Source organism: Taurulus bubalis (genome assembly GCF_910589615.1).
Source record: "Taurulus bubalis genome assembly, chromosome: 1".
Classification (NCBI taxonomy): Eukaryota; Metazoa; Chordata; class Actinopteri; order Perciformes; family Cottidae; genus Taurulus; species Taurulus bubalis.
This window is the reverse complement of record NC_136589.1, coordinates 34,841,140-34,860,321: the sequence shown is the minus strand read 5'-3', so window position 1 is coordinate 34,860,321 and position 19,182 is coordinate 34,841,140. Positions and strand designations below refer to the sequence as shown.

The 19,182-nt window shown below is 41.4% G+C and overlaps 1 protein-coding gene across 1 annotated transcript in view; it reads right to left on the bottom strand.

Moving 5' to 3' along the window:
- Positions 1–1,786: 1,786 nt before the first annotated feature.
- Positions 1,787–19,182, bottom strand: part of LOC306744179 (laminin subunit alpha-3-like) — a gene marked incomplete at both ends in the record, with an annotated part of 51,424 nt that continues 34,028 nt past the window's right edge. Inside the window, 37 exons of the mRNA XM_079226765.1 lie at positions 1,787–1,929; positions 2,029–2,148; positions 2,273–2,366; positions 2,638–2,792; positions 3,838–4,003; positions 4,123–4,281; positions 4,411–4,591; positions 4,754–4,887; positions 7,332–7,452; positions 7,557–7,694; positions 7,884–8,011; positions 8,132–8,266; positions 8,379–8,496; positions 8,592–8,749; positions 8,871–8,966; positions 9,087–9,231; positions 9,786–9,913; positions 10,008–10,170; positions 10,330–10,478; positions 10,570–10,764; positions 10,870–11,021; positions 11,170–11,340; positions 11,420–11,536; positions 11,619–11,718; positions 11,842–11,983; positions 12,173–12,327; positions 12,576–12,692; positions 12,873–13,069; positions 13,202–13,369; positions 13,578–13,689; positions 13,787–13,897; positions 14,486–14,637; positions 14,790–14,843; positions 14,970–15,070; positions 15,176–15,256; positions 15,353–15,471; positions 16,082–16,195. Of these exons, the coding sequence (XP_079082891.1) occupies positions 1,787–1,929; positions 2,029–2,148; positions 2,273–2,366; positions 2,638–2,792; positions 3,838–4,003; positions 4,123–4,281; positions 4,411–4,591; positions 4,754–4,887; positions 7,332–7,452; positions 7,557–7,694; positions 7,884–8,011; positions 8,132–8,266; positions 8,379–8,496; positions 8,592–8,749; positions 8,871–8,966; positions 9,087–9,231; positions 9,786–9,913; positions 10,008–10,170; positions 10,330–10,478; positions 10,570–10,764; positions 10,870–11,021; positions 11,170–11,340; positions 11,420–11,536; positions 11,619–11,718; positions 11,842–11,983; positions 12,173–12,327; positions 12,576–12,692; positions 12,873–13,069; positions 13,202–13,369; positions 13,578–13,689; positions 13,787–13,897; positions 14,486–14,637; positions 14,790–14,843; positions 14,970–15,070; positions 15,176–15,256; positions 15,353–15,471; positions 16,082–16,195 (4,989 nt within the window). The remainder of the gene's footprint in view (positions 1,930–2,028; positions 2,149–2,272; positions 2,367–2,637; positions 2,793–3,837; positions 4,004–4,122; positions 4,282–4,410; positions 4,592–4,753; positions 4,888–7,331; positions 7,453–7,556; positions 7,695–7,883; positions 8,012–8,131; positions 8,267–8,378; positions 8,497–8,591; positions 8,750–8,870; positions 8,967–9,086; positions 9,232–9,785; positions 9,914–10,007; positions 10,171–10,329; positions 10,479–10,569; positions 10,765–10,869; positions 11,022–11,169; positions 11,341–11,419; positions 11,537–11,618; positions 11,719–11,841; positions 11,984–12,172; positions 12,328–12,575; positions 12,693–12,872; positions 13,070–13,201; positions 13,370–13,577; positions 13,690–13,786; positions 13,898–14,485; positions 14,638–14,789; positions 14,844–14,969; positions 15,071–15,175; positions 15,257–15,352; positions 15,472–16,081; positions 16,196–19,182) is intronic.

Here is a 19,182-nt window from a genome sequence, read left to right as displayed (position 1 = left end):
CGATTTATGGAACACACTTTTCAAAACTATACTTAGAGCAGAATAAAAGCTACTTCTACTTTAAACTGTTCTGATTACATTACACATGGACCGGTTGTTGATTAGCATCTCTAGAAGTGTCATCTCTTACTGGCAGTGGCAACACAGGATATCATCATTATGACAAATGTCAATGTCGAAAGGTCACTGAAGACATTGCACATGCATATACATGTAATACATGTGTTGTACTTTATAATGGACACATTTACAAATATATATTTTTAGGGTAGTGTTATCATATTCATGACAGTTTCCACAAAGCTTCCACTGGTGCAATCAAATGTTAAAGAGATGGTACTTTTATTCCCTTTAGATGGGACCGAACAACACATTGGCTCACTGTATATACTTACGCTGCACGCCTACTTTATCACATACTTTATTTTGATAGCTGTTGCCTGTTACCAAGTCCAAATGTATGCTGTGAAAAACATGTCTATTGTGTTTAGATTGTGGGCTCTGCTCATGTCTCAGTAAGTACATCCTCGTTTCCTCCCCTAGCGTCCCACCTGAGACACGGGTGAAAGAGGCAAGGGAGAGACACAAGGAGATAGGAGTCAAGCCAACAGGCATATAACAAAATGTGACTGTGTCTGAAAACTATGCACATTCCCAAGACAAAAGCTGTTTTTCAAGAAATACTTATGGCACTGAGACGTGTTTATAAAGAACATTAATTACAAATTAGCTTACAAATCAGTGGTCAGAAGACAGGAATGCATGTAAAAATCATTATGTCCTATCATCATGCATATTTTTTTCATTTGTCACACATTTTTCCACAAATGTACAAAGCAGGTAAGTAAACATTTGCTGGCGAGTTAAAATACATGTTTTTGTTTTTGTTATATTACAGTCAATATTATGGTAATATGGGCTGACTGGTCCCAAATATGAATTATGAGACGTAATAGAAGCTATAGTGGCATCTCTGTTGATTTTCAACTCACAGACAATGCTCCACAAACTTCATGCTGTTTTCTTACATGACATTAACAGCAGCGCAATTCACCCTCATGCATGGAAAAGGAATGCAAAATGGAGAATTAAATCAGAACAACAGAAAACTCATGTCTGGTGAAAAAAAAACATGTGATTTCATGGCTTGTGTGAAGACTCCATGACTATTGACCAGTTCAAATACAGAATTGTAAAAGCTGGCATGTGGATATGTAAATAAAAAACCCGGCAGCCCCTGAAATGTCACTGAATTGAGCACCGCGGGTGTAAACGTAATTATTCTAGTATAAACTTTCCATCAAACAAAGAAAGAAAGAAAGAAAGAAAGAAAGAAAGATAAAATTAACAATGTTGATCTACATTAAAGCACCATCAAAAAGGCATCATTTGATTGTTCAGAAGCATTTGATTGTCGACAGAAAATCAATGGACCAACACATCAGACTTTAAAACAACTGTTAGAATATGTGAAGTGGTGCCCTGATACATGATTTTTATCACAAAATAAATACAGAAATGTTTAACCGAGCAGCAAATATTATGAACTTTTAAGCTGCTGCTTAAATCTCTATTTTACACACACACACACACACACACACACACACACACACACACACACACACACACACACACACACACACACACACACACACACACTGAATTGCACACCTCATAAAATCCCCATTCTTACACACAAACACATTCGCTGTCTTGGTAACAGATTGCACATGGTTGGCGGTGGACGTGGTCCCGAGGTTGGTTTCGTGAAGCTACAGTGAGACGCTCAGCCCGGACACTCTTTGAGGTTGACCGGACCGAACACACCAGACGGCCTGTCGAAGGAGACTGAGTCACTGTTGATCCTCATATCCTGGATGCATCCCACGAAGGACGACGTGACAGGGAGCGCCTGTTGCATTGCCATCTCTGCAGCAGAAAGGGTACACGGGTTGAATACGTGAGAAAATGTATGTATGAATTTAACAAGAATTAGATTAACCCTGGGATTAACAGATTAATACTCACCAGGAATGCCACCCACATACAATGAGTCTTTGGTCAAAGTTATAGTGGACGAAGGGGGTCCAATCTTGTAATGGTCCATTGTGTCCACGTGCAGTTGCACAACATTTTTCCTCTTGATTACTAAAAGACACATGGACAGCAACTTAATGCAAATAGACGATTTATATCAGTGTCCTAAATAAGCTATAGCCGAAGTTATAGTTTGGCGTGAATGAAGTGACTGTGCATTGTGTGTGCATTTTACCTGAAATCTTATGGAACATTCCATCGCATAAAGAAACCTTGGGCTTCACCGACACCCTGAATTCCCCTTTGCCATTGTTTGCTTGTGCCACTACCTGTAAATGGGAGCATGTTCAAACACAGAGCTTTCAATCACATGGGAGGGAACACACGTTAAGCAAAGATACCTTTACAGTCTACGTTAAATGTAAGATCTGCTCTGTAATGCAGAAGTCCCCTAAACACAGACAGACAGTTCCATGTGTTTTACCAATCCAGAACCTGTTCAACTGAGTCTCTACTTTCCAAAAAAACAAATATTTTTGGGTTTCGAGTGTCTGGCTGATGGGCTGATGGGGTATCTTTGAACTGACTGGCAGGCCTCACCTCTCCTCTGAGCATGTAGACGGTGAGATAGTGGCCCATTGCAGGCCCATATTGGTTCCAGCTGGAATCACCAACATGTAGCAGGAGTCCAGTCGGGCTACGCGGGCGAATATTAAACAGCAGCTCAAAGCTGGAGCCCACGATGAAGGAGTCATCTGAAATACAAAACATATATTTGTTTATGGTTGTCATCGTGGGAGTTGTAATATACGTATCATAATTTAGACCCTAAGTATCAAAATAATGAGGAGACAGCCATGAAAGGAACATATAATGGAGACTCTTTCTTACGGGTCTCATGACTTCTTTGAATGAACTGATATGAAATTAATTGGGAGCACTTTATAATAAGTACACACTATTTAGCATTGGTATGTGAGAGTGATTCAATTCAATTCAATTCAGTTTATTTTGTATAGCCCAACATCACAAATACAAGTTTGCCTCGGAGGGCTTTACAATCTGTACACATGACATCCCTGTCCCGGGACCTCCGTGATGAATAATAAGCATGAATAAACACTGAATTTATCGTTTATGAAGCATTATTCCAACATGGATACTCATTAGTAACTCATTAGGAAAACCCAAGCTTATTAATCAAGAATGAAACATTTATAACTGTGTTTATGATTTGCATACTAATTAGTTACTAATGAGTGTTCATGTCGAAATAATGCTTTATAAATGATGAATTCAGTGTTTATTCATGCTTTACTAATGCTAAATAGTGTGCACTTATTATAAAGTGCTACCAACTAATTTCCACTGAAGTCTCTTTGATAAGGGCTAATAATACTAATTATAGAGAACAAGGAGTAAGGGTTCTTTAATTAAGCAATTCCAATGAATATCTAGTGTGTATTTTACTGTGCGCAGTAAAATACACACTAGATATTAATTGGAAGGTGCAAATATGTAAAAGTTGTCTTGTACATGAGAAATTTAACGAATATATTTCATACATATTTCATAAATACATTGCTTGGGCTAAATGGACCTCTGTTAGTTTTTTAATTTCTAGCAGTTCTGTGTTTATTTTCCACATATTATAAATATAAACAGTATCACCTTTATATACACAGTTATTGTCAGGATACCCACTAAAATTGTGTGGATGCGGTTGCAATTCCTACAGATGTAGCTAGAGATCATAATAGTCGTCGGATTATCAGATTGTTGTCAGAGAGATGGACTCACTGAGAATGACATGTGATCCATTCCCTGAGAAATAGGCCCCTCTTTGTGTCAGTCCATCAAAGCAGGGGCCAGCACCGTGGTTTGTGGTCGGATTTGACATTGGTGCTCCATTCATTTTAAAATTCCGTATACAGCCGGACACACTTTGCTTGGGAAGGGCCTTCAACTAAAAGTAAAACAAACAACAACAAAAATTACAAAAATATATAGATATTTCAATTTTGGAACAATTTGTTTGAGTGTGTGAATTTGTCAGGGAGTGTTTAAAAAACTCAAAAATGTTACCTTCAGCTCTCTGTGAAGGGACTCTGGGGCACTGCCCAGGTACACAGGTGACACAAATTGCTGCATTGATGTCAACTCAGCATTTGTCAGCTGACCGTCCTGGGCTCTGATCCCATCGACAACCAATCGAAATTTCTTCTTCTCCAAACTGAAAATGACCTGCGGGCAACACATTCATCATACACAACAACATTGACAGAATGTTTAGCTTTGCCCTTGAAGGGGATTGAGTGATTCCATGGTTGCATCATGATAAACATGTGATTCGTAGCGTGAGAGTCCACTAACCGAGTGCCACTTCCCATCATTGTACTTCTCCCTGTTGAAGATCTCCTTCTGTTTGCCCACAGAGAGTCGGATTCGGCCCTTTGATATGTATAAAACGAGATGAGAGCGCCCTCCTCTGGTAGCCGCAAAGAACAGCAGGCCTTCAGGAGCTCGAGTCCTGACATCCAGCGAAAAGTGGGGCCTGGCAAGGATGAAGAAAGAAGGACACCACCTTTAGTGTTTGTGTGTGTTGGCTTTGATATAACTTATAGCAGTTCTTGAGATGGCAGACTCAGCAGAGCACACTTCATTTAGAAATCTTCCGCTGAACGTTTCATGTGTGTGCATGCATGCGTGTACTTGCCTGGGCCGCAGGACCTGCAGTGGAAAGCTGTAGCTCAGGCTGCTGACAGGGCCGCCCATGCGATACGCATTTTGAATCAAGGCAGGCAAAGCACATGTTGATAGGGTCTCATTAATCGCCTGCATCACAACATCCTAGAAGAGCACAAACAAACAAAAGAGACACTCAGCACAATGTACGAAGTTGGCCCTCAAATCACGGTTTGCTCGCTCGTCTTCGGGGATGTCTCCAAAGGGGTTCCACTTATTTACTGTTGGCAAATAAATATGGGAGCATATGACAATATGTAGTGGTAAGAATGACTGTAATCATAGTTAATATAAAGTACAAAATATACTTTATCAAATTGGGGCTCCACCAACAGACAATATCTTGTGTGCAGGTGAGAACACTGAGGACATGTTGTTCACTGATGAATGAACGCAGCCAACGATTCCACTAACACTTAGTTTCGCTGTCGATTCTTCTGTGTATTATTCGGTAGATTAATCGACTAAAATAAAATGTAAAAATATAGTCATCCGGCAGACCAAAACCCAAATATATTCAGTTTACTGTCATAGAAGAATACCGTAAATGAGCAAGCATTCCTGATTGCAAAGCCAGAGAATGTTTTCTGCTTTTAAAAATATTGGAGATACAATTTCTGTTGATTTAATATACATTAAATAACTGATTGTTGTAATGCAGTTCAGATGTATTCTGTAGGAATACTTTTCAATTCCAAAGAAATCTAACAACCAGCATTCACTAGTTTAGACAAATAGCTAAGTACAGCGTGGTAGTAATGATGTCATCACTCATGTAGTTAGTAGTGATGGTTACTGGTGGGTCAGTGTGGATTCTGTAATTACAACTACAAAATGACCCATAAATTGCTTTATTTTGGCTACGTTGAGGTTTTTACTGTCACGTTGAGTTCCTTGTGGCCACACAACCCTCAAACACTTTGTTTACTCAGAGGTGTGTTTGGATGGGTAGGAATTTGAGTGATTTCAACAGGAATTAAATTGTAATAGAGTTGCAGAGATTGTTAAACTGTAAATAGACTAAAAGGCCTTTCTTTTAAATGGCTCCTTTAGTCCTGATAAAATAGAAAACACCAGTAATGGATGAGAGACCCCAACACGTTTCTTTCTGTATTTTGCTTCTCAGTTACTCCTTTGGTTAAATTGATCTATTAAGTCCAGGCTGCAGTGTTCAAGGATTTCTTTCACTTGTTTGAACTCATGCAGCAGCTGAGAATCCATTATTCATTATCTATTGTGGGTCAGTGGTTGTTGGAGAATGGCTTGCGTTGGTGATATGGCCTCTGTTAATCACAAGCTTCAAATCAAAAGAATAGAGCTTAGTATATTATGGTGGGCATGCAAGATCCACAGAGATTTGAAGAAATTATGTAATCATGCTTTGATAATGTGTCTGAACATAGTAAGCTCCTCTAGGCCTCGCATATTTCATCGTGAGGTCTAGCTTAGCTGTGAAATACCAACATTTCGTCTCAGGAAATGCCTCCTAACTTCCCACTGGCTACATCATTTATTATAATATATATCTCCCAGATCCCATTCATTTTCAAGAGGTGGTACACTGACAAATTCTGTGTTGGTTGTTAAGTCAAGACAAGTTTATTTATGGAATAAAATCTCACAGGGCTTCACTGGCCCACAACAGCAAGGGTTTCCATTTGATATGCAATACATTTTGATGTATAATTTGTCAATAAAAGTAAAATATTTAAGTGTCATAATCATATTGTCATAAATTATGTGAAGTAAAACAGGGTAATGAGCCAGAGAATGGTGGAAAACTGACACCCAGATCCTGTTTATTTGACAGCAACTTTTATAAGGAAGTTATCATTTATATTATTTTAGAATCAGGCGTGTTTGTTAGATCTGATAGTTGCGTGTAAGAGGGCACATGCATGTGAATGAATGGTAGAAAGTGGTTCATTACTGAGTTACATGAAAGAAACAAAAGAGACATGAGCTGATTTCAAACTTGTTATTCACAAGTTGTTGTTTGTAATTACTTGATATTTAAATAGAATAAACAGAGATACAGTATACATTTAATGATTCTTATAATTAATGGGAATGTCCATGCAACTTTTTATTTAAGAACACTGCAGAGGCATGAGCTTCTGCGTAGGCAACAGAACATTGTGGTGCCAGTCAATATTAGATTCTTGTCAGCATCAGCAGTTCTTAGGGCTCCTTCTTCTTCATCTCTGGAAATAAGGCAGCAAAATATAATGTAAACAATGTCAACATACGACAAACACTGTGTGATTAATAATTTGCCCTTTACAAATCTATGAACGTTACAAAAGGGAAAGATAAAGATGGGTGTGACTTACTGCTTGTCAGTGAAAATCAATCATATCATCATATGTTCATAATGTACATGCTAGTTTTACCTTTAAATGCGATGGATTGCTCTAGTCAGTGACAATAATGCCACTTACTTCAAATGAAAGAGAACCAAGTTGGTCAGCTTTGAAGAGAAGTTTTGATTATTTCATCCAAATGTCAGCTTTTTCCCTCGTTGACAGCAACAATAAACAAACACTCACCTTCTTAAAGGGGCGGTCCAGCATCAGTTGAGGAAAAGTGTCAGCAGTACACACATCCAGCAAGACATTTCCAGAAGTCTGGAAGGTGCTGAAATCCTCAGGCCTGTATAGATAGTCTGACCTGCAAACAGAACAAATAACAGAGTATATTATGGAAGTTGTACACAAATCGTGAGGTATTTCAAGAATGATGCAGCTATGCAACGCAAAGTAAGGAAATATTACCGTCTCGTGTAGAGGTTGGCGATGCAGCCTTTGAATGTGTCTTTTCCCAGGGCAAAGGTGTTGTCTGTGATAGTAGGTTTGGAAACGCTGCCAATCAGCTCCTGTCCTGTGTCTTTGTCATCAATAATTACCGTGACACTGTTAGGGAAAAAATCATCATAGTATTTTTATTTTTTTTACACTTGCTTTAGAGTTTGTTTATTTTCTTTTGCATTGTATTTCACAGGTGTTTAATTTCACTGTCAAAGTTCATTTATTTTGTGTGTGACACTGAGTCCATATATCTGTTAAAATCATACGGAAAAAAAAACATTGCCTTTTTCATACCTTTCACCTCTTCTGGTTATAGTCAAATAATGCCACTGGCCATCATTATATTTTTCGTTTGATTTCCAAATCTTGATGAAATAGAGCATCACATGGCCATCTTCCAATGCAAGATCCAGCTCATGGCCCTGGAAAACATAAAAAAAGGTTTTAAAATCTGACCAAGTTTTTCCTGTTGTCTCAAATAACTCCAATCTCATAAAGTCACAATTAAAACATCAGATTTCAAAATAAATGTCAGGACTGACCGGCTGTTGCTCCTGCAGAATGAGACCCGCGTTCTCTGTGCTCTTAAATCCAAGGGAGACAGTAACTTCATTGGCCAGACTAAAGCTTTTTGATTTCAGGGAGCTCTCCAAGCTGAACTCAGCTTTACGAGTAACCTAGACAAGAACGCGGACATTAGTTAATTGGTAGACACAAAGCCAAAAGTGTATTTTGGTCAGTGATATGAATGCTGGTAACTGGTTCGGGATGCAGAGGTCACTGTCCTACCAAGGAATTCGTGGGACAACCTTTGCTGATGCCCACTGGATCGATAACAGGTTTAAAGTCTTTATTCACTTTCATATTCTTCAAGCATCCTTTGAATGGCAGAATGGTGATGTTATATCTGTGAAGAGAAACAAAATACTCTCAATAAGGTGGGAAAAGGTTGACCACCTACCTTTCAACATACAATGATCAAGAGGAACATTGATAGCTTACTTTTCCCTGAGCTCCTGTGGGGCACCACCAATATAGAATTCTTTAAATGCTTGGTTGTCGTAACTAGTTTGGGCTGAGACCTCTTCTTTATTTAACAAGCGGACACTCATTTTCCCGCTGGATGTACGAACAATGAGGAGTTCTGTCCAGTCGCTTGTCTGAAGAAAGGACGCAGGAGCAAGATGTGGTTAATTGAAGGATTCTTGACTTACAAATGTTATCCGGTTGAGTCAAGGTAATCAAGTGATTGCAGAAAACCAAACAAAAAAAGCTTCTTACCGGGAATCTTTTCTCGTTACTTATAGCTGGGGCGTCTTGCAAATTACTACGTAGGACAATGAAGCCCTTCTCAATCGTCACGGTGAAGTAATTGTCCTATGTTGGGGGAGAAATCGATTAATCAAATTCTTGCAAATAGTACATATAATTCTACAAAAAATATATTCAAACAGAAGGTTATTATAGACACAAACGTTAACAGACTCAATGATTTACCTCACTATCGATTAATAACAGCAGACCGTTTTCTGAACGAGAAAAGACGGAGAACCTCACTAGGAAGAGGGTAGATGATTTGTCTATAACCACTTTGCCATGTCCAGTGCCTTCATAGTAGCTTGAATCCAATGGACGTACATATCTGGATAGAGGGGAGAAAAAGTCAAAACATTTTATTTCAAAGATCTGATTATGAAATGCATACCTTAAGTTACAGACAGATAGCCTTTCCTCATATGTCTGTCACTTCAACCCTCTTACAAGAATTTCCCCTACTTATTCCGGATCACAGTGGGGCTATAGCCTACTCAAGCATGCATTGGGCAACGGGCAGGAACTGACCAACATGTCTTTGTGAGGAAACACCCAGATCTCTTAAAAAAATAAAAAATACAGGGAGATCATACAAGCGCCACCTAGAAGGGGCCAGTGCCAAATTTAACACCCTTGTTCAGGGCGCAACCACAGAGGGGTGGGATGGAAACCTTTAACCATTCGTGCCACAGGGATGACATCAAAAACTGGGGTGGGGTGATACTGAAAAGGTTGAACACTAGATGGCAATATGATATTCGAACAACCTGATATTTTCAGGCTTAAATAATGGCAGGGTAACATGCCATTTAAGGCATAGAAGCATGTTTATTGTTCACAAACATCTAGAGTTTAGTCAACACTAATCACGCTAGGACGAACCTCTTGCATGGAAGCTGCACATTAATTCCCTCTGCCTTTTGGAAATTGTAGAGACTGACGACCTTGTCGTTAAAAGACAGGAACTCAATGCAGCCATTGTACTTGGGGTATTTGAGAGAAGCTGGTGGCTGAGGAGAAGCAAAACAGAGAAAGGTATTAATAAAACCCATGCCGGTTGAAAATAAAGAAATGTACTGCTGTTCTTATTTCCTTGTTGCTTACAACGAAAGTGTCGGGGTAGCCTCCAACGTAGAAAACAACATCACTGGGACTGAGGTCCAGGAGGTTCTTGCTCTCGCCCCCTTGGTTGTCATTCACAATTGGCTCACTGAGAGTGTTTGCAGTGATGTCTTTGGTCAGGTTCAGTTGTACATCTTGGTAAATCCTAAAGCGGAAGAGGGGGAAAAAAGTCACATTTATAAAATTCACTTTCTTCACAAATTCTCTTGGTTCTTTTTCACGAAACGCTATGTAGTAAGTCCAAGTGGATAGGGGCAAAAATTACATAAATGTGCACTTAAACACTGAAAACAGGTCAGTTTACCTTTGGAGGTCCACTCTATCGAACGTGGCCGGCTCAGACGAGGACTCGGAGATGGAACCCGATTTAATGGTATACTCAACTCCGTTCAGCTTGTACACACCGTACAGCACGTTGGCCTTCATAACCAAACCAATGTAGTTCTTCGAAGACTGTGAGACACAGTTTGTTAATGTCTTGTGTACAACCACTACAAACTAAATATTTACATGAATCTCTTTACATGCATTTGAAGTCACTTACATCTCGATTGCCAAGATACAACACAAACATGTCTCCTTTGCTGCTGGTCTGTCTGCGTCTACGTCTTCCATCACCCCTGCCCATAGGTCTCTGCAGCGACAGAGACAAGGACGTGTAGGCCTTCAGATCCTCCAGATTCTTTGGTGCACGCATTTCCACGTGGCCACCGCCCATGAACTTCACCGGGACCACAATCTGGAGAAAACACACAAAAAGAATTAGACCCATTCAGGAAAAATAGAGGATGCATCAGTTTGATTTGGGCTTGGTCATGGATGTATTTACAGAGGGGCACCTCACCCTGTTAGCTGCATCCCGGGCTTGTTCGATGAGCTCCTTCATTTTCTTGATGTTATCAGATATGTTGTTCATGGTTGAGAACTGCGAGTTCAGGTTCTCCACCTCTGACAGCTTATCATTCAGAGATGGGATGGTTTTCAGCAATTTCTTCACTGGAAGTAGAAGATGAGCAGGAGAAAGAAATTGTAATGTGAAAAAATGCGGTACTTTATTTTAAATTTTCAAACCGTATAACATAAAAAGGTGGTTGTTATTCTGTCGTATAAGATATATTGCCTAATGTGACGCAAGGCCTCTCACCTGATTGGTCCACTTCATCCAGCACATTGCCCAGGTTGGAGTCAACAGGATTGACACTGATGTTGCCCATTTCCTTTTTGATGTCATTCAGTCTGTCCATCGTGTTAGTGGCCATGTTATTGGCTGAAGCTGCCTTCCTCTTGGCGTCATCAATCATATCACTGATGTCATCTGATTTGAAGAAACAAGTGATTAGGATAAATATGAACCCTGGCAATAGACCATGCCATAATGCCTTGACTTGTTCTACCTCTTTTGACGTTGTTTAATCGGTCCTGTACATCAAGCAGGTCTTTCTCAAGAGCGTTCTTCTTATTGCCAGCAGCCTTCAGGCGTTTCTTTAGGTCAGTCACATCGGCTGCAGTGACTTTTACAGAAAAACAAGAATTAGTGACCAGCTGTTGGCTTATTTTAAAAACAACAGTTTAATTAATATTAGGGCTGAATACCTTGAAGGTCTTTCTCTGCCTCCTTTGCATTATTCAGCAAGTCATCACTAGTCTCTTTCAGGTCGGTCGCTCTTTGTGTGAGCTTCTGTTTTTTTAAATTCTAAAAGGAAGAAGAAGAAAAAACGATTTTATGAAAGGGGAACAATATACTGAAAATATTCTCACTGATTCCAGGAAGAGTGTGCAGTTACTTCATTTCTGAGGTATCAAGTCTGTCGCTTACATTCAGGGCGTTGTCTGCTGCACCTTTGGCCTCATTAGCTGCAGCCTCAGCAGCATTAACTGCATCTGTGATGTTCTTGTAGGCATCAATAGCGTCTTTGGCGTTCCGAACCTCAGGCCGTCCACTTGCGTTCTTAACAGCACTGTCATACAGGAAAACAAGGGGCACATGGAGAACAGATGCAAATTACACACTACGCTCGAATAGCACTGAACAAGCAAGGAAAGCTTATTTAGCATAAACGACAGACAAAGTCCTGCTTAAATCCTCTCATTAGACCTCAGGTTATAGTAGAGACAGTGTGTCTTTATTACATGTGCAAACGACCTACTTCTCAAGTTCCTTTGCCAGCTTGTTAAGGGTCTTAGCATGTTCCTCTGCAGCCTCCACAAGGCCCTTCTTGGCAGCGGCATTGGCGATCTCATTCACCTTCTTGGTCAAGTCAGTCTTGGCGCCATCCATCTGTGCTGCCAGCTGTTCATATTCCTACAGAGGGGAAGGACAGGTGAATGAGTGCAAGTTATTGCAAAACAAGCATCATTTTGAACGGCGGGCAAAAAACAAGGATTTTTATCTGAGCGGGCGGCATGTTGTGACCTGACAGCTCGCTCATGTGAGATCCGAGATGAGGCCTTTTCATGTACCGTGTACAGTGCGTCAGGGTGTGGCTCATGCCGAGTACAGAGACAACTTCAGGGCAAAGAACATGCGAGTTACAGTTTGCCGAAACGTACCGTTTTGCTGTCAGATAGCATTTCCGCCAAATCTTCTGTTTTCTGCAGCTCATTTTCCGCCATGGTCATTTGGTCTTCAACAGTCTTCCGCTCCTGTTTTAAGTCTTTAATACGTTTCTGTTGGGAGCACATGCGTCAGTTTAGAGTACAACTGTGGAATAACCATAAATAGCAATAATAACCTACACGGTATTCTTCACTTTGGTGACATGATACCGTACACTTATAAACCACTATACAGTACAATCATCATGTAAGTTTGTTCATTAGACAAATCAACAAGCTACTTTTTTCTACCTGCAGATCTTCCAGTGCCTGAGCATTGAGCCCGTTTTGGGCGTTGGCTTTTTTCAGCAAGTCCACTGCCTCCTTCAGAGCCTTGTCCAGGTCCTTCAGCTTGGCCTCGTAACCTTTCAGAAGGCCCCGAAGCTTTTCTGCTGCAACCTCATTCTGGTCGCTCTGCTTGGTGACATTAGCCTTGATGTGGTCGAGCACTAGAAAATAGAAAAGGGTATGTCAATGTACATCTTTCTGACCAGTCTGCAGGGATGTTTACATTTTTCAACAACAACAGCTGGAGGGATTTGAAAGAATTTACTGAAGTATAGAATCGTATAGTATCCTACGTTTCATAGCCTCGTCTTTTTCTTTCTCCGCAGCTGTCTTCTGAGGGGTGAAGTTCCTATCCTCCATCTCCTTCACCATGCTCTGAGCATCTTCGAGCATTTTAGACAGGTTTTCATTGGGCACCAGAGAACCACTTGTGCCTGCGTCCTTCAGTTGGTCCAGCAGAGCTTCAAACACACGGAAAAAGCACACACTCAGCCAAGAAAACATGTCAGCTCTTATAATGAGCGTCATTCGATTTTATTGGAGACTATTAAACGACTTGTAATGATAAAACAGTCGAAACTAGGACAGCAAAAGAAAGCAGACAACAAGACATTTAGACAGTAAAAGACAGAGCAGGCGGTCGTGCTGCTGAATTTAAGTTCCCTTTACCTTGGATTTTCTTCAGCATGTTTTGAATCTCTGAGTCCAGATCTTTAGCTCTCTTGTGGGTTTTTCCAACATCTGCCACAGCCTTGTCAGCATCAGCAGCCCTCTTATCTGCCTAAAATATAGACCGACAATACACATGTATACACATTTTCACACTTATCTGATATTTTGATAAAATACTCCAGTAGGCCTCGTCTCCATCACTCTACCTTGTCTTTGAGTGTGCTGATGTCATCAGTGAGAGTGCTCACGTCGTCTTCCAGCTGATTGACTCTGGACTTCTGGGTGTTGACGGCGGAGCTGAGTTTTTTGACAAGAATCTGCAGAAAGCACAGGAGCAGAAATGTAAACAAAGCTACATGAAGGAGAATTGAGATGTTGCAGGTCGAGCACTGAAGCTTGAGGCTGATGGGATTCACAATTTGCTATCCACAATGATGCACCCTCTAATGAAAGCGATGTAAGATTACGAGAGAATGAGGAACAACAAGTTGGTGCAACAAGCACTGGCATCCAGTGTTGTGGTCACTAACTCGTGTTGACACTCCGGGCTGTGGGACAAAATTCACTGAGATTGCTTATCAGCTGGAATCTCCAATGTTTGAACAAGCACACCCACACTGTGCCATCGTGTGTGTGTGTGTGTGTGCGTGTGCGTGTGTGTGTGTGTGTGTGTGTGTGTCTCTCTGTGAAAGAAATGGACATGTGTAAAGTGCACATTTTAAAGTGACAATGGGTCTCATTGTTCTGGTGACCACGCATTTCGCATCTGGATTTGTTTTGTGGATTTTGTGTCTACACAGAATCTCTGACTATTTGAATATCTTGAAGTGCTCTTCACCTTGTCTTCAGCCCTATCTGCAGCCTTCAGAGTAACAGTGCTGGGTTACAGTACACTGTAGTGTTACCTTGGTGTCTGACACAGCCTTTTCCAGCTTCTTCAGTCTCTCCTGAGATGTGGCACTGGCAGTGGCGTTGTCCATTTGAGTCTTGATTCTTCTCAGCTCATCATCCAGCTTCTCCAAATCATTTAGTAAAGTCTGAGCACAATTGTCACACTCTAGAACACAAACAAGTGTTGGATTAGCAAGGGATCATACTCAATTTATTGTAACCTACACCCGTGGATGGATTACTGAACGGGTCTACCGAGCAGCCCTGGTCTTCACCGACAAAATGAAAAAGACAGGCACCATTTTTTTGTTAATTCACCTTGACAGTGGTCGTCTGTGTTTGTGTCTCCCGGCTCCAGTGTGTTCTTGCAAACTGGGAAAACAGTTAAAAAAAACTTCATGGATGACGATGTTTTAAGCATAAAAAAACAAAATGAGTTGTAATAATCTGGATGAGAATGAACGAGTAGATTAATGAAAGGGCTGTGCACAATCTTACCTCCAGTCCTGGGATCACAGTTGTTGCCATTGCCATAGCAATTACAGGGCCGACAACTTCCTCCTGGTGTCAATGGATCACCATAGTAACCAGGAGCACAGCTATAGGGAAAGATAAATAGGTTAGACAGAGAAACGTGTGAGCCTAAAATATAAGGAAAATACACAGTATATGCACAGAATTTCAACATCCACCAAGCCACTCACCTCTCACACTTGTCTCCACTGTAGCCGGCTCTGCATATACACTCAAAGTCTCCAAATACTTCTTTGCAACCTATTGCAAAACTGCAGACAGACAGGGAGATCACGGTTTAATTCTTGAAACACATATTTAATTATAGCTGTTTGGATGTCTTTTTTTCTTTTTTTTTCTTCACCCACTTGTTTGCAGGCAGGCTGAATGGGCACGGGCAAACTCTGCATGTCTTCTGAGCCGCGTTTCCATAATAACCTTCTTTGCAGCGTTCACAACGATCCCCAGCCGTGTTGTACTGACAGCTCTGAAAATCACACAATGTGTACAGTCTTCATCAAACCCACTGGCAAACTACATGTGAAGAACAACGGGTGTGATCGGAAAAACTAAACCCCTGCAAATGCACTGCAGCGAGCCTTCTACACTCAATTCAACCAGACACACTGAGGAATGCAAACGTCTAGGGGCAAAGAGAGACGATGTTTCACCTCCAATCAATCAAAGAGTGTTGTTTGCTACACACACGGCAGAGTGTGTGTATTCAGCCGCTTTTTTGTCCGTTTGGCATTGAGCTGCCAGGGTGCGGATCCATGTGTGCATTGCACACGCAGGCCCGGTCTTGAGTCTCTTGCAAAACAATAACACAACAGAGTTGGCTGAGTGTTTGAAATGTGTAAAGGCTCGTCCTCCCGTCGAGGATAAAGAATGACGAGCAAGAAGGGCCCTGTTACCCGTAATCAGGAAGTCATATCAAATAGTGCTTTGGATGTGGCCCACAGATGTAGCCTGAAGAGGACGGGGTCTAGACTCTGATTAATCTGTGGCTCACACCGGAGGTATGTGTGGGTGTCTAACTGTAGGCCTGTGGTCATGAAGTCACTAATTGGGGCTGAGGGGTTGTGTGTGTTTCTTACCAGGCACCTCCCTGTCCTCTCTTCACACTCGTCAGCCAGGCCATTGCACTCACAGGACACACAGCGGCCCAGGAAAAGCCCACTGCTATCTCTGTAGTAACCAGGAGCACATTTCTGAGAAGAAGAAAAACAACGCACACATGTTAAGACATAGTAACGCAACATGAAATGACTGCTATTTTAATAGTATAACTCATACATCCACATGTCCCACTCCATAAGCATTTCTGATTTCAAAATAATCCCTAAGGCTTGTAGAAAAGTTATGATACAAGGTGGTACTTTTACTAATTTTATGGATTTTCTTTTTTCATCCAATAAAGAGATGTTGTAAAGAAGTGTCTGTTTAAAAAAAATAGTTCATAACAATGATGTAAAAATCCTGTAAATTCAATATTGGGAAAAAAGCAGCCCAGCATGATTGATTTGCAACATTGCCGACAATTATAATAAATATCTTCCTAGGTTTTATAATATTAATCTATATCCATATATTATCACATGTTATCATGATACTAAATAAATTATCACATTATCTAACCACATTTTAGCCAACAGACTAAATCTATAACCTGCGGCATACAGTGGCAGTGTTTCCAGAGAGGATGATTAAAACCTACCCTCACAGACTGTTTGCTGTGATATGAAGCAATGAACTTGACCCGAGGTGAGTGTCATTAAAAATTAACACAGAGGAGCCAAAGCGTGGCCTTTGCTTTCACAGATAAGGTCTTCAAGTCACCAACAAGTCACACCCGATACGCAGAGAAGAGTAACCTACAGCTCAGGTAAAACAACATCCCTTCAAACAACAAGCTGCATCACATCTTCACGGATGTTTACCTGAATCTGAGAACTTGCGCCACTGTCATTGACAGAAGGATAGTGAACTGTCTGGTCTCTGTCATGTACCAAGGGGTAGCGTGAACCTTCATCATTCAGTGATGGATACTCTATCCGCTGAGTTCCCTCCCCGTGAAGTGAAGGGTACTGTATCCCTTGAGACCATCTGTCATGATGCCTGGTGTGGCGGGTTCGCTCCCCTCTCTCTCGGGGCCTGTGGCCAGCGCAGCAAAGTCCAATCAAAGTCCAACATAGCAGGGTCTGTAACAAAACCCCCGTACGCCGTTGTCTGTCCATACACTTATCTGACATTCCTAACGTTTAGTCCGTGTGAAATAATGCTCCACTCTGCCCTGCCTCAGCCTCTTAAATGAACACACTCCCACTCCCACGCACGTACATGAAGAGAACACGCCCCAGCTCCCACCTGAGTCAGTCCTGCAGATCAGCATGAGTGTATGCAAGCATACAAGCACACACATGCAAGTCCTCCATCTCTTTTTTTTCTCTCTCTCTCTCTCTCTCTTGTACACACACACACACACACACACACACACACACACACACACACACACACACACACACACACACACACACACACAAGATAGCTCGAGACACATTCATAATCATGTCGGTGCATGCACGTACCTGTGCGCACAGCGCTAATAAGTGGATTTCCGCAGCATTTTTTTATAGAGAAGAGGAAAATGGCAACATTAAAAATGCTTTTGTTTGCCTAAAGCTGCAAGGTTGTGGTGATAAAGCCTCTTCTTGAAAAAGCAAATAAAACATGTATTACGATTCTGTAAAATGCTGTTTTGTATGCGTTGTGTGTGTGTGTGCGGTTTATAACGGTGTTTGGGCAAACATGTGACTGAGGGGAAGGTCAGACATCCTCAGACAACAAACTCACACCTGAATCACTCTCCTCAAACACACGACAGACACAACTAGGTGTGTCGGGTGCACTGACACACACGCACTTACATACTGTTGGTGCACTCGGGTTTATGAGTAACAATGTGTAGCCAACGGCCGCACCCCATGTACTACTCAAGGTGAGGCGTACTGTCATAGCGCCTCTGGGCGCATATAATCAACTTCCTCTCAACACTCCCGATCAGACTGTTGCTCACGTATAGACAGGTAGGTAACCACGGCTTTGGCAACGGCACTCTTACAAACAAACAAAAAAAACATTTCTTGGTATTACTGTCTCTCTCCACTAATAAATGCTCCATGTTTCATGAAAAACTCCCTTTTAATTAGCAGTTGCTCCATTCCTGTTTATAATTAGCCACTATGGGCAAAACTGCAAATCCGATCTGAGAAGCACAGACAAACTTGTTCAAGTCAGCACCATTCCCAGGATGAAAAGAATTCAAGGAAAGCTTTTCCTTGGCAACTACATCATGGTTGTTTGCACTACGTTTCTGTGAGCTGTAGCCATGCCAGTGATTATAGCTGTATAATCACGAATATAATGTCTGCGTGACTGTGCATCATATCCCAGCCCGGGGCCACACAATTGGACTGTGAAGCTCTCCGGCTGGTATTTTCCGGTACATTACATCCAAAGCTGCTCCGCCGTTGAATTTTTCCTCTCGGGGAAAGGGTGTGGTACGTGGTTCAGGCGTGTCAGAACACCCCTTAAAAATATGAAGAAGGCTTTCTTCAAATCAACACCTTGCTCCACCCTGTTTGTTGTCTCCGTTGCTTCTCAAGCCTGACAAAATTATCTGAATATCTCCATCATATGTAGTTCATCTACACACCTACAGCCTATATTTCAGGTGTAGAAAATACTAGTTTTGAGTATGGAAGTTTTTTTCAGTGAGGAAGAATCAATGACGCCATATTTCGTCCAATGTTTTTCGACACAGAACACGGGGTTCACCAAGGCCGTGGTTACGAGATTGGATCTGGCCCGAATAGAGTTCGGATCCCAGCGAGGTGTGGACATCATGTGGGTACAATCTGGACAATTAACCACACGTAGGTCTCGCATCATCTCGGGAAACTCATATTGTGAAGAATTGATAGGAAACTGTGTTTATCGTCGAATGAGAGGAGCTTTGTTGGCCCCTATTCTTCAATAAAAAAGAAAGTCTACTTATACTGCAGGAAGGAAGAACAAGCAGCAAAAACAACAAGTGGCTTTTATATATCCGATCAGGTAGATCACGTGTGGACGCACACATGCAGACACAGCTGAGTTCCGATCTGCCGCATCAGATCACAAAAGTCACATTGAAAAG